Genomic DNA, 14439 nt, shown 5'->3' with positions numbered 1-14439 from the left:
CAATTTCTTCCTTTATATCCTTACGGAAAAAGCAGGTGGACAGGGGTTCCAGATGTTAGCAAGTCCTCCTTTAAAGCTGAGGATGGGAAGAATGCCAGAAGATGGGAAGGATGGGAAGAATGCCAGAAGATATAATCTGACGGGTAACATCACTTTGTTCACTTGATCGATCCATGGAAGATCCAGGGTTTACAATCAACTTAGCATTTCCTTCTCCTGCTAGTGCTCGTAGCTGAACGTCCTACTATGTATATATCGCAAGCTATATCATATTTTCCAAATGGTGTTTTCCAGCAAGTCTTTGCATCTCCAAGTAAACACCCCATGGACAGCAAGGGCGAGGAATCGAAGATTAGCTATCCAAACATATTTTTTATGATTGACAACTTTGAAGAGGTAGGTCCTCTCTCCTTAGAGTAGGTCCCTTGTGTAGAAGAATGTAGACGTTTGGGGAGTGTGTGTCATTATAAAAATTAACTTCATGTCTAAAAAAATTAATCGTATGTCGAGATTAACTGAATGTGGAAATTTTTGAAATCATGGGGATTCCCCAAATGGGTTTATAACACATCCAATGATTGGGTTTTTCCTAACATAAAATAGAGACACTCAATTTTTCATGATTTCTACAACTCATCAAATTTTCCAGATAAAATATGAATTACTGCAACTTCTTTATGTCAGTTTATAATTTATGACTTGAGTCATATTGGTAACAGTTGTTCATTATGAGGTTGTAATCTAACGTGTAACAGTGTTCCGTGCGCCTTCGGCATTGAGTCATGCCGGCCACATGACCACGGAGACGTCTTCGGACAGCGCTGGCTCTTCGGCTTTGAAACGGAGATGAGCACCACCCCCTAGAGTCAGGAATGACTAGCAGATATGTGTGAAGGGAACCTTTACCTTTACCTAATCTAACACTTATATACACTTAAAATTTCAGAATGATATAAGTTATTTTCATATGGAAAATTTATACTATTGTTATTTTGAAATTTTATAACAAATTTGGTAAAGGTTCTTTACTTTTTTCTCCTTTTTTCCTCTAGTTGTATTTGTAGAATAATAATTTTAAAAAATTTAATGGTGCATTTAGTGCTGTTCAGATCATAGATCCGTAGGTCTGCTTATTTATAATTCAAATTTGCCATTGTAAATTGGCAGAAAACATTGCTACATAAAGGTATGCTGTTTGCAGTTTGATCAAATATTACATTTAAACCTTATTTTCTTTTTTAAAAAAGGCTAAATTTTTGGACTATATCACAAAACTGCTGATTTTAGAGGCTTGGGAAAATGGTGTAAAGATACATGAAATATCCTTTTTATCCCTAGTATTAATTCTGATTCTGAATTTGCCTTTTCACACTGTTTCACTTATCTAAATCAGCGCTTCTCAACCCTGGTAATTTTAAAATCTTTGGACTTCTACTCCCCAAATTCCCCAGCCAGGTAGGCTGACTGGGGAATTCTGGGAGTTGAAGTCCAATCATGTTAAAATGACCAAGGTTGAAAAACATTGATCTAAATCACCTTTGGTGGTTTAAATTGCAGTCAATTATAGGAAATTGGGGCTTAGGGATGGTTTTTTTTTCCATAATAAAATTACTTTTTGCAAAAAATGGTTAGAAGATTCAGTGTGCCCCCAGACCTTTTGCTGAGAATCTGGTTTCCTGGTACAGACTCTTGCACTGCTATTAAATAGCTCAGTGTGTCATCTGTGACTTAGCCATAGACAATGAGAAATGGCCTTGAGTGTCTCTACCGCTATTTATTTTTCTCTCTGGTTTATTTGGATGTCTCGTTAGGTATTTAATGACATGACTGTAGGGGAAGGCGAGATGGTTTGCGTGGAGCTGGTGGCCAGTGACAAAAGCAACACTTTCCAAGGCGTTATTTTCCAGGGATCCATCCGCTATGAGGCCCTCAAGAAGGTCTATGATAATAGGGTGAGTCTCCTTCAGATGCTGTCTCTTAGACCAGGGGGTCAGCAACCTGCAGCTCTGGAGCTGCATGTGTCTCTTTCATTCCTCTGCTGTGGCTCCCTGTCGCTGGGTGGTGCCACAATTTTGAGAGGGTTGGGAGGGGGGGAAAGCACAGCGTTCCAGGTGGAGGAGACTCTATGGCAAGGGGCGGGTTTTCCGGTCAGCTCCACAATTGATAGGGCTTTCGGTAAAAGAAAAGCACGCCGTGCTAGGAGGAGACTCTCTGGTGGGAGAACAGGATTTCCAGTTGGCTCCAGAATTGAACAGGGGGCTTCGGGTTAGGATCTTTGTGTCTGTTTATGTGTTTAAGGTTGCCGAACCCTGTCTTAGACAAACAACATGGGGCCAACCAGAAAGGCTTTCTGTGTGTGGAGCAGGAGTCAGAAGCTTACTTTGAATAATAACAGGGAAAGAAGGACCTTGCTGCCTTCCATCCCTCCTCAAATCATTTCACCTGCTTAAAACAAGACAGCGATTCTTCCACTGAGCAAGATGGGAGAAAACGGATTTGTTGTACAGACATTAAATACCAGGTCAGACCTGGGGTGTCCTCCTGTAGCACAAATGGCACAGTGCAGAATAAGAGAAGCAACCTAGAAGTAAGGAGAAATATTAGAACGTGCAGAAATGAATAGATTAACACTTGCAATTAAAGAAAAGAAAGAATCTGACTATTGCAGTATATGGGAGTTATTTTATCAATGGTTAGAGAATAAATATGAAAACTAGAAATGAAAGCAAAGGAGTGAAATAGGGAAATTGTATTAACAAAGAAATCCCGTATTTTTCGGAGTATAAGATGCACCGGAGTATAAAATTTTGAAGAGGCAAATTTTTTTTAACGTTTTTGCACTCTGTAGACCTCTCATAAACAGCCCGTTTTTTTGTCAAAGAAAGGGCATGCATAGCCTTTAGGAGGCTTATAGAGTGCTATTGGGGGGGGGGGGGTTTAAAAATGAGCAAAAAACCGGCCTATTTTTTGTTCGTTTTTGCTCTCCCCAGCCCCCAGGAGCACTCTGGAAGCCTCCTAAAGGCTATGCATGCCCTTTTTTTTGATGAAAAGGGACTTTTTGGGAAGTCTGCAGAGTGCAAAAAGTTTTTTTTTTAATTTGCCTCTTCAAAATCTTGGTGCGTCTTATACTCCGGTGCATCTTATACTCTGAAAAATACGGTATATACTCCTTCACAGTGCTTTTTACAGGCCTTTCTAAGCAGTTTACAGAGTCAGCATACTGCTCCCAACAATCTGGGGCCTCATTTTACGCATCTCGGAAGGATGGAAGGCTGAGTCAACCTTGAGCTTGGTGAGATTCGAACTGCCAAATTGCCAGGCAGCTGGCAGTCAGCAGAAGTAGCCTGCAGTACTGCATTCTAACCACTGCGCCACCATGGAAAAGTTGAATTGAAAGAGGTTCATGGCAGTTCATGTCGATGATGCAGGGGCTTGACTTTTGACTCCCCTTTGCAGGTGAGCGTGGCAGCGAAAATGGCACAGAGAATGTCCTTTGGTTTTTATAAATACAATAATATGGAGTTTGTGCGTATGAAGGGGCCTCAGGCCAAAGGACATGCGGAAATGGCAGTGGGTCGCGTTTCCACGGGTGACACGTCTCCTTACGGTACAGAAGAAGATTCAAACCCAGGCTCACCGCTGCATGAGCGAGTAAGTTAACTCTGTTAATGGCATTCTCTGCTTTCTCTCCTTTCATGATAAAGTATGTTATTGGAGACAGTGCAATGTCATGTTGTCTCACAAAGGTCTTTGCCATTTGTTGCCATTTTTGTTGGCCTTGAGCAGGGGTGTCAAACTGGCGGCCCGTGGGCCGAATGCAGAGGTGGCATTCAGCAGGTTCTGACCAGTTCTGAAGAACCGGTAGCAGGAATTTTGAGTAGTTCAGAGAACCGGCAAATACCACCTCTGGCTGGCCTTGCCCCCATCTATTCTCTGCCTCCTGAGTCCCAGCTGATTGGGAGGAAATGGGGATTTTGCAATATCCTTCCCCTGCTACGCCCACCAAGCCATTCCATGCCCACCAAGCCACACCCACAGAACCGGCAGTAAAAAAATTGGAATCCCACCACTGGCCAGATGCCTCACACGGAGGCCACCCTCACCCGAGCTCCGCAAATGGGGAAAATGTCACGAAACATCATGTGACAGCAGTGTGACGTGGCGAGTTCTCAGAATAGTGGAAGCCGATGGCTTGGCTTTATGACGGGCAATTTCAGCATGCCATTCAGCTACACTCCCATTCAGCTTAGAAAGCTTGCCAGAGACAACTACAGCAGATAAGACGGCCAGTTGGTCATTTCTGAGTTAAACACCTGAATATTTTAGGGAACCTTGTCAAACAGAGTCAACTGATGGATCAGTGTCCATAAATGAAAGTTGGCTTATTCAGGACATTCAAAGGTACAGTGTAAGCCACCTTGAATGATAGAACCATTCAAATAAATCAATAATAATAATAATAACAACAACAGAAATGAGTTGGTTTTTTTTAATCCACTCGTCTGCAGTTAGAAGACAATGCAGGTAGTCCTCGACTTACGACCACAATTGAGCCCAACATTTCTGTTGCTAAGTGAGACGTTTCTTAAGTGAGTTTTACAACTTTACAATATAACTGCTGAACAAAATTCCGCATTGGTGACAGGAAGGGCATCTGGCCATTAAACACTCTGCTAGATCCATTCAGTTGCCCAAACTCCACCCTGCAATGGATTATGGGGTCATTAAAAGATGATGATGATATGATGATGATATGATGATGACCATGGGGATGCTGCAATGGTCGTAAGTGTGAAAATGGTCTTAAGTCACTTTTTTCAGTGCTGTTGTAACGTTGAACGGCCACTGAATGAACTGTTGTAAGTCGAGGGCAACCGGTGCTGGATACTATGAAAGACAATCAATATAAATCTCAGTTGCTTCTCACCTCTGGCTCTTTTGTCTCCCCTTCTAAGGTCACGTCCTTCAGCACCCCTCCAACTCCAGAACGCAACAGCCGCCCTTCCTTTTTCTCCCCGTCCCTCAAGAGGAAGGTGACCCGAAATCGAATCGCGGAGATGAAGAAATCCCACTCGGCCAACGACAGCGAGGAATTCTTTCGGGACGATGAAGATGGAGGTGCGAGAATTGGGGAGAACCCTTTGGTTGAACTTGGGGTGGGCACCACCCTTTCTTTGGCACTGTGCTAAAGGCCCAGTGAGTCAGGAAGGAGGGAAGTAGATGAATGGATGTTTCTGCCTTTTCTGTATCTTGCTTTTGTTGGAAAGGGTTCTGACCCAGGTTTCCTTAAAAAGCAAGAAGCAGAGCCTTGGTCCCGGCAAAACTCCTTTTGTTTGCATGACTGTGAATTCCTTTCATTCACAGTCCATAAGGTTTAGCAAACAGTCTTTCAGAGGAATGTTTATCAACACGAACCTTATCTCATTTGGAGAGCTGACAAATAAACTAATTTCCAAACGAAGGGCAAGGCAAAACTTGGCACAGAGTCTCTTATAGTCACAAACAGAACTTTCCACTCTTGAAATGGCCGAAGGAACAAATTGTTTCTTGCAAAAGCCCACTCCCCGTTTGCTCCTCTTTTTTTCCTATGGGAGAGGCCAATCACCTCCAAACTTTACTCTCAAGTCAATCCTGCTTCCTTAGTTGTTCTTGTCTTTTGGCCGCTCTGTGCATGCGCACACTGGGAACAGGCTCCAGCTGTTCCTCTGCCTCACTGCTGTCTAGCTCCCTCTCTGTCTCTGATGCAGAGCCCTCGTCTGAGCTTTCATCAACCCCCAGGATTGGCCCTTGTTCCTCCCCAACCTCCTCACTGCCGGACTCTGTTGCTAGCTCTGCTGGTCGCTGGTGGGCCACAATAGAAGGCTCTCAATGTACTTTGGGTTTCCTTCCCAGGGAAAATGGGAGAGGAATCAAACTGTCCACATTCAACGTGTGCTTCTGAATTTTGCTAAAATGGGCTCAATTGTGGTATAAGTCGAGAACTACCTGTACACACACACACACACACACACACACACACACACACACAAACACACACACACTTAAAAATCTCTGCTCAACTTTATTTCCTTGCAAGTAAAAAAAAATTAGCCTCTATTAAATTTTAAACTCTCCTGGATATTTTTGCAGAGATCTTATCAAATGGAAACGAATCATCTGATGTGGTATTTTCCGCCCTCCTCTGTGTAAACTGATTCGCCGAAATCAATTTGACCAGAGCAACCAAGAACCATCCCTCAGTTTCTTTTGGTTCAAGAACTTCCTGGAGAGGGCAATGCTTTGGATCAAGTCATTGTTCTTTCTTCCTGTTTGTTCTGACCTAGGCTTCACAAAATCCCGCAGCAGACTCCTTGTCCCGACAAAAAACCCTTTTTATTAAGCGAAAGTGAATTCCCCTCATTCACATCAAGCAAAGTCCTGGCAAACAGTCTTTCAAGGGTGTATTTACAACCACATTATTAGACTTGGAGAGCTGCCAGGCCGATATCTTCCAAATTCAACGCTGTACAAGAAAATACTTGGGAAGGAGTCTCTTGAGAGTCAGGAACAAATCTTGACACTAATTAAGCAAACTGATTGTCTCCTGCAAACTCCACTCCCCTTTTGCTCCTCTTTGTTCCCTACGGGAGGAGCCATTCACCATCCACCTGTGCCTTTACTCCCGAGTCGGCCCTCGTTCCATAACTGTTCCCTTCTCCCTGGCAGCTCTGCACATGCGCACACTGGGAACAGGCTCCAGCTGTTCTTCTGCCCCACTGATGTCTGACTCCAAAGGCAGCTGATAACTGTCGGATGGCCCTGGCCCCATCTCTGCCTCCGATGCAAACACTCCTCAGAGCCCTCCCCAGACTCCAGGACTGGCCCACGTTCCAACCTCCTCACTGTCTGAATCTGCAGCCAGCTCTGCTGGCATATGGTGGGCCACAACACTATTTCAGAAAATGGTTTTATACAGTAGTCTTCAGTGCCCAACTGAGGGCATGGCCGAGCTTCAGCTTTCCCCAAAACAACACCTTCTGATGACTTTTAGTACCACACAGCCGTAATATTTTATTGCTGTATTGTCCAGTATTTATTAAACGATACAAACGTTAGTATCATTGGTGCTAATGTCTATTGAGAAATCTTGAGATAGCTGGTGATGGGCTGATGTTTGGAGGTAGCTAGCTGCTCTCACTACCTGCTCAACACGGGAGGACTCCTAGAGAGAATGTCGGGGTCTGAAAAAAGTCAGAGTTCATAGCAAATTCAGAAAGTTTGGCAGATGCCGTCAAGACCTCTCAGTTGACCTTCTGCCTGCCTGTTTGAGAAGGCCTATAGCACAGTGATGGCTAAGCTTTTCGGCACCGAGCGCCGTAATGCACCCATAATGTAATGTGTGCGCGACCCGCCCCCTGCAGGCGCAGGCGCCCCCTGCTGCACACACATGCATGAGCATTTCCCACGTGTCTCTCCATGCGCAACAGAGACCCAAAACCAACTGGTCAGTGGGAGGCCCGCGCACATGTACTGTGGAGCTGACCTGGGGCAATGACTTGCATACCCACAGAGAGGTTGTGGCATGCATGGAATAGATTAGCCATCACGGCTACAGCAGGAGGTTGCTGAGATGCATGAATGTTTGAATAACCCTCCTCCTCCTCCAACTAAAAGTACTATGGGTACCGTATTTTCGGAGTAGAAGATGCACCTTCCCCCCCCCCCAAAGGGTGAAAATCTTGGTGCGTCTTATACATTAAATATAGCATTTTTGGCCTCCTGAAGCCCCCCCTTCAAAAAAAATGGATGTGCATAGGGTTTGGGAGGCCTGCAAAATGCTCCTGGGGGCTGGGGAGGGCAAAAACAAGCAGAAAACGGGTCATTTTTTGGTCGATTTTGCCCCCCAGCCCCCAGGAGCACTCTAAAGGCTATGCATGCCCTTTTTGGGGGCAAAAAACAGACCCGTTTTAACAAAAAATGGGCCGTTTTTTGCTTGTTTTTACCCTCCTCCCCAGCCCTCAGGAGCACTTTGCAGGCCTCTCAAACTCTCTGCATGCCCCGTTTTTCACAAAAAATGAGGCTTGCAGAGAGTTTGGGAGGTTTGCCGAGTGCAAAAACCTTTTTTAAAAAATTACCTCTTCAAAATCTTGGTGCGTCTTATACTCTGAAAAATACGGTATTTTTCTTTTATTCTGTTGCCATAAAAACGCATTAAAGGGGGAAGGGGAACAATCAGTGGAAGACTGAATGCAGTTACAGTGAAAGATCCTGGGTTCAAGTCCCCCTTCCCCTATTAAGGATTCAAGGGTGCTGTCTTTTATCCGAAAGATAATTAGGAAAAATGGGGGGGAATCATGGAACTAAGGACATACTGGTGGGTCTGCTTTCAAACACTCTCCACATAAATGAAGCAAGTTGCTGTTAAATGTGACAGTGAACTGGAGGGCCTGGATTTGACCTTTGCCCTGAGCAGTGATGCCCCACAGATGCCCCACAGAACTAACCAGGCCACCTGGTTTGATTCATTGAGGGCAATTCATTTGCATCGGTTCCCTTCCTGAGGTCCTCTTCTCTCTTGACAGATTTGCATAACGCAACAAACCTACGTTCCCGGTCGTTGTCTGGAACCGGACGCTCTCTTGTGGGTTCTTGGCTGAAGTTGAATCGAACGGATGAAAACTTCCTCCTCTATGCACACTTAACCTACGTCACGCTGCCGTTGCATCGGATTTTAACTGGTAAGGCTGCTCTGCTTTTCCGTTCCTACTTGCTTAAAAATTCCTTAGGTGTGTTATCTCCTGGCATGAATAAAGAGGATGGAACAAGGGTGCTTGTCCTCTGCTTATCCACCAATGGGTTTGAAAACTCCATCTCTTCACTTTTCCTTCTTTCCTTCCCCTTCCTTCCTCCCTCCTTCCCTCTCTCCCTCCCTCCTTCCTCCCCTTCTTTCCTTTTCTTTCTACCCTTCCTTCTCCCTTCCCTGGCCCATTCTTTCCTTCCCTCCCTCTCTCCTTCCCTTCTCTCCCTCCTTCCTTCCTTTTCTGCCTCCCTCCCTCCTTCCTCCCCTTCCCTCATTCATTCCTTCCCTCCTCCTCTTTCCACCCTTCCTCCTCCCCTCCCTCCCTGCCTCCTTCCTCCCTTTCCTTCCCCTGGCCCATTCCTTCCTTCCCTCCCTCTCTCTCTCCCCTTCCCTCATTCATTCCTTCCCTCCTCTTTCCACCCTTCCTCCTCCCCTCCCTCCCTGCCTCCTTCCTCCCTTTCCTTCCCCTGGCCCATTCCTTCCTTCCCTCCCTCTCTCCCTCCCCTTCCCTCATTCATTCCTTCCCTCCTCCTCTTTCCACCCTTCCTCCTCCCCTCCCTCCCTGCCTCCTTCCGCCCATTCCTTCCCTCCCTCCCTCCTTCCTCCCTCCCTGCCTCCCTTCCAAATCTCAATGCAGATTCTTAAATTTTCTGCAAATTGCCATTGAGAAAATCCAATCCCTGGTACCCATTGCTCTTTCATCTGACATCTTTCACCTTCAGATATTAGCATGTTTCTACAAACGTCTGTGCCTGCACAACTTGGTCTTCCTATGAGTCAGAAACGCTGTTGGGAACACCTTCAGATATTTCCAGAAAACGGTGTCTTAACAACAGCTAAAGAGCAGCGGTCAACTTGGGAGTAAGGCCACAGGTGGATGATGAATGGCTCCTCCCAGCAGTGGTGAAATTCAAATTTTTTTACTACCAGTTCTGTGGCCATGGCTTTGTGGGCCTGGCAAGGGAAGAATACTGCAAAATCTCCATTCCCACCCCACTCTGGGACCAGCCAGAGGTGGTATTTGCCAGTTCTCTGAACTCCTCAAAATTTCCGCTACCGGTTCTCCTGTCAGAACCCGCTGAATTTCACCCCTGCCTCCCAGAGGAAATAAAAAGAGGAGCGAAAGGGGAGTGGAGTTTGCAGGAGACAACTAGTTCGCTTAATTGGTTTGTCTCTCCATGACTCCTTGCCAAGTTCTGCAGATATCATCCTGGCAGCTCTCCAAGCCAGATAAGGTCCGTGACTGTAAATCCTCCCTCAAAAGACTTTGCTGGATGGGAATGAGAAGAATTCACAGTCAATGAATACAAGGGGTTTTTGTCGGGACAAGGAGACTGCTTCGTGGTTTGGGGGGAATCCTAGGTCAGAACGCTCCCGATTTAACTCTCTGTCATCCATTTTTTTGTGTGTTTTTTTGCCCAGATATTCTGGAGGTGCGACAGAAACCGATTCTGATGTCCTAGCCAAGAGCCGGGAGCTGCCTTGGAAAACTCGCAGCCAAGTGCCTAACAAAAACAAAAAAATTTTATCTCTTGCTGTCTTCTGTCACATGGTCTCCACTTGTGTCAGGAACATAACTCTGAAAAAAACAAACAAAAACAAAAGGGATCTCTAGGAATAACCAGCCAATCAAGAAGTGCCTCTTTTGCTCTTTCCTCCCCTTTAAGAGAACCAGAACTGGCTCGTCTTTCTTTATAGATAAAACTGCTAGAAGATTTCTAAAGCAAAAAAAAAAAAAAAAACCTCCCGGAAAAAATAATAATAATAATAAAAAAGGAAACAAGGGGAAACAAAATTAACCCGCCACCATCTCAGAAGTAGGGGCTGCATATGAAAAGAACGGCAACGATGTTTGACGGACCATCGGTTAGCGTTTACTTTCCTAATTGGAAACCAACCTGTACAAAAAGCATTCATCTTTATATACCTTGAACAGGATTTCATACTGGGTGAATCAACGAGCATTGGTCTTTTCCATGGGCATAAGAAAGCAAATCCTCTTCTGTAGGTGTTTTCATCGGATAGGATCGCAACGTAGCATAACATCCGTGGGGAAGTTAAAGATGGAGGAGGGGGGGATGAGAGATGTTCGTGGAGGACCTTAGTGGGGGAATCCGATGGTCAGGCTTCCCTCCTCCTCTCAAAGGGATATATTTTCAAAGCCTCGTAGCACGGATGGTTTCTGAGACGTCATCTTCACCTACCAAAGATCAGCAAACAACCCCCCCCCCAAAAGGTCTTAAGGGTTGAGATTGTAGGAAAGTGTCCATTTTGCCTCCAGTCGGTCTTCCACTATATGGCGGCCTCTGATTTTGAGGAAGGAGGAGGAACGCGCGCTAACTGGAGGTCAGGAAGGAAAATACAGAGGAACCTCAGCCTGGACAAATTGGGAAATTAAAATGAATCCAAGTAAAACCCCTCAAAATCTTTTTTGACTATCCCATCTGCTCAAAATGATTCCCCTCAAACTGATGTGTGTATGTGCGTGTGTGTGTGTGTGTTGCTGTGATTTCTCAGTAAACGGAAGACTCGTTCTTAAATTTAACGCTCTCCCCGATGTTTTTCTAGGATTGGGGAGGACGGGAGGCAGCAAAATTCTAGAGGAAGCGCAGAGTCCATTGTTGTGGATTTGCCATCGTCACTAAATTCTATTGTACGCGTGTCTGAAGATGTATAAAAGCATAGTTGAGTCGAAGAGGGCGTTTCACTACTTTCCTGAAAACACATGCACTGATGATGATGATGATTTTTAAAAACGGATTCTCATTTAATTGTTTAAAAGGAGAAGCATTTGGTGGAGATATCAGGCGTCCTGCTTCCTCATCTTTGGCGGATTTGCACTTTTATTTTAAATGCATAATACAGTTTTGGGGTGCGTGTTTACAAGATGAAGTTCAGCCTGTTTACATATGAACCAGTGGTGGGATTCAATTTTTTTTTGCTACCGGTTCTGTGGGCGTGGCTTGGGCATGTTGTGGCTTGTGGGCGTGGCTTGGTGGGCATGGCAGGGGAAGGATACTGCAAAATTCCCATTCCCTCCCGATCAGCTAGGACTCGGGAGGCAGAGAACAGATGGGGGCGAGGCCAGCCAGAGGTGGTATTTGCTAGTTCTCTAAACTATTCAAAATTTCCGCTACCGGTTCTCCACAACTGGTCAGAACCTACTGAATACCACCTCCGATATGAACGTGTGTGCACGCCTTTAAAAAGAACTCAAAATGAACCACACAAGGATTAGGGTGAGGCTTGCCCAGTGTGTGTATGCATGGGAGGAGGGGTATACGTGCAACATTAAAGATGGCAGCCAGGATTACATGACCCAACACCCACGCTTTTTAAAAAAATATGTTTCATGGATGCCCTCTTTTTAATCCTACACCAATTCTGGCTTATCATATCTTGACCATAATGTGATATATCCCTTTATAGTTTCTTTGCTACTAATCTACTCAGATTTCTTTACTAATTAAAGACCTGTCCTAATCCAAAATCTCCATTTGGATGGAAAAAAAAATCCTCCTTGGGAGATTACAGAATCCCCAACCAGCAATTCACCTCAAAGAAAGCTTATTTCTAGATCAGGGTTCACCATCCTTGGTAACTTCAAGACTGGTGGACTTCAACTCCCAGAATTCCTCAGCCAGCCATGCATGGCTGGCTGAGGCATTCTGGGAGTTGAAGTCCACAAGCAACCAAGGTTGGCGATACCTAATCTAGATGTCTTCTCAGCACGATTTGAATTCACCTGCCCCTTACCCATTGGCTGGGCAAGTGGGCGTGGTTTGTTCACTACAGGTATATTCCAGGTGGAAAAGACTTGGGTTTTAAAGCCACTCCTTGTTCTTAGCTCTTTAACTTTGTGGTTTAGTTAAAAGGGAACAATTTATCTAGAAGCTAGAAGAAGGGAACAATTGATGTGGTTTTGTTAGGCCTGCAACACCACTGACTTGGGAGAGTTAATTCAACCTCATACAAGTTAGGGCTTGCTAAATCGATCTACTGACTCCATTTTATGGTCTTAACAGATACTCATTAAACAGGTGATGGGAACCAAGTCTGAAGTTAGCTTTAATAGAGATAAACTGTCTTCCCACTGCATTTCAGGCCTAAAGCTCATTCCGTTTGCACCAGTTACTCTTTGTAGGAGCGTGTCCCTTCAAGAAGCCTAGCTGAACAAATTGCTTGGCAGCAGGAAGGGTGTGAAGAAGTGAAAAACACCCCTGGGTAAGTTTCGCTGGATGTAAGCCTGACTAAACACAGATGGACTTTGATTTTGTTTGGAGTTGTTGCAAGCTAGTGGAAAGCTGAATATCATTTTGCTGGCGGAGAGGGTGAGAAGTAGGATCGCCTAAGTAAGCATCACTCAAGGCCTCTAAAGCTCTCGCTTCTGCATAGAGGCTACCGGCAAGATTTGGCCAAGAAGCGGTACCTGTCAGGCAGTGTTGGCTTCAGGGTTTAATGAGTGTGGTACTCTAGAGTAGTGGTCACCCACTGGTGCTCCTTGAACCACTGGTGGTCCGTGAGAAAATTTGGGTAGTCCACAGAAAAATTATTTGCATATTTTATATTGCACTAAATCAGGGGTCCTCAAACTATGGCCCCTGGGATGGATGCGTTCCCAGTGTGCGCATGTGCAGAGTTGCCAGGCGAAGGGAACAGCTAAAGAACAGGGTGTCGACTTGGGAGTAAGACCACAGATGGACGATGAATGGCCCCTCCCAGAGGAAATAAAAGAGGAGCGAAAGGGGAGTGGAGTTTGCAGGAGACAATTAGTTCGCTGTGACTTTCCGAGACTCCGTGCCAAGTGTTTCAGATAATGGCCTGGCAGCTCTCCAAGCCAGATAAGGCCTGTGACTGTAAATCCTCCCTCGAAAGACTTTGCTGGATGGGAATGAGCAGAATTCACAGTCAATTAATAAAAGAGGTTTCTGTCAGGACAAGGAGTTTGCTTCCTGCTCTTGGGAAGCCTCGGTCAGAACAGTTGCGTATACCACGGTCACTAAATGCTGCAGCATAATTCTGCCCAACGGATACCCAATGGAAAAGCCCACAGCAGTATATAAATCACTATTTCATTTACTTTTTGTATTAATTGGACCATAGCATTTGGCAGGATTTGCTGTGTGTGTGTGTGATGCAGTTACAAAAGGGATAATTGAACCATGAACCTAGTCACAATCTTGGGGTTTGTTTTGTTTTTTTGCCACCCCAAAAACAAAACAACAAAAACAAAACCACCTTGGTATTTAGGAAACACACCGAGTCTGAAATACTACCCATAATTTACCACAAAGTATTGCATCAACTCAGCCTTCGTAGTTCTCTTAATGTTTGGAATGTAAGATTAATTGAACTATCGGTTAATGGATGACTAGAAGCATTTGGGTACCTTTGACTTTGAGTCCGTAGATCAGTATTTTTTAACTTTGGGAACGAAGAGGGGTGGATTTCAACTGCATAGCTTGTTGGTGGATTCTGAGAGTTGAAATCCACCCCTCTTAAAAGTTCCCAAGGTTGAAAAATATTGAGCTGCTAAAGTCAAAGTTAAAACTATATAATATATAGGACTTATCCCTGCCTGAAGGTTGGGCTTGTGCCACAATACCTGTTGCCGAAGGCAAGACTTCACTCTCAAAATGCTGGCACAACGTTCAGCCCAT

At 44.9% G+C, this 14439-nt stretch overlaps 1 protein-coding gene across 2 annotated transcripts in view; it reads left to right on the top strand.

Annotated features, from left to right (window-relative positions):
* KIAA0930 overlaps positions 1-11000 on the top strand; it is a 62428-nt gene extending 51428 nt beyond the window's left edge. For both annotated transcript variants that reach the window (XM_081958418.1, XM_081958417.1), the window contains exons 5-10: positions 295-396; positions 1812-1952; positions 3457-3651; positions 4956-5118; positions 8562-8717; positions 10202-11000. In XM_081958418.1, coding sequence (XP_081814544.1) covers positions 295-396; positions 1812-1952; positions 3457-3651; positions 4956-5118; positions 8562-8717; positions 10202-10242 — 798 coding nt within the window. In that variant the 3' untranslated portion in view covers positions 10243-11000. The remainder of the gene's footprint in view (positions 1-294; positions 397-1811; positions 1953-3456; positions 3652-4955; positions 5119-8561; positions 8718-10201) is intronic.
* Positions 11001-14439: the final 3439 nt, after the last annotated feature.

The sequence above is a fragment of the Natrix helvetica genome, assembly GCF_964273705.1.
Source record: "Natrix helvetica genome assembly, chromosome: 6".
NCBI lineage: Eukaryota > Metazoa > Chordata > Lepidosauria > Squamata > Natricidae > Natrix > Natrix helvetica.
This window is presented reverse-complemented; position numbering and strand designations above follow the sequence as displayed.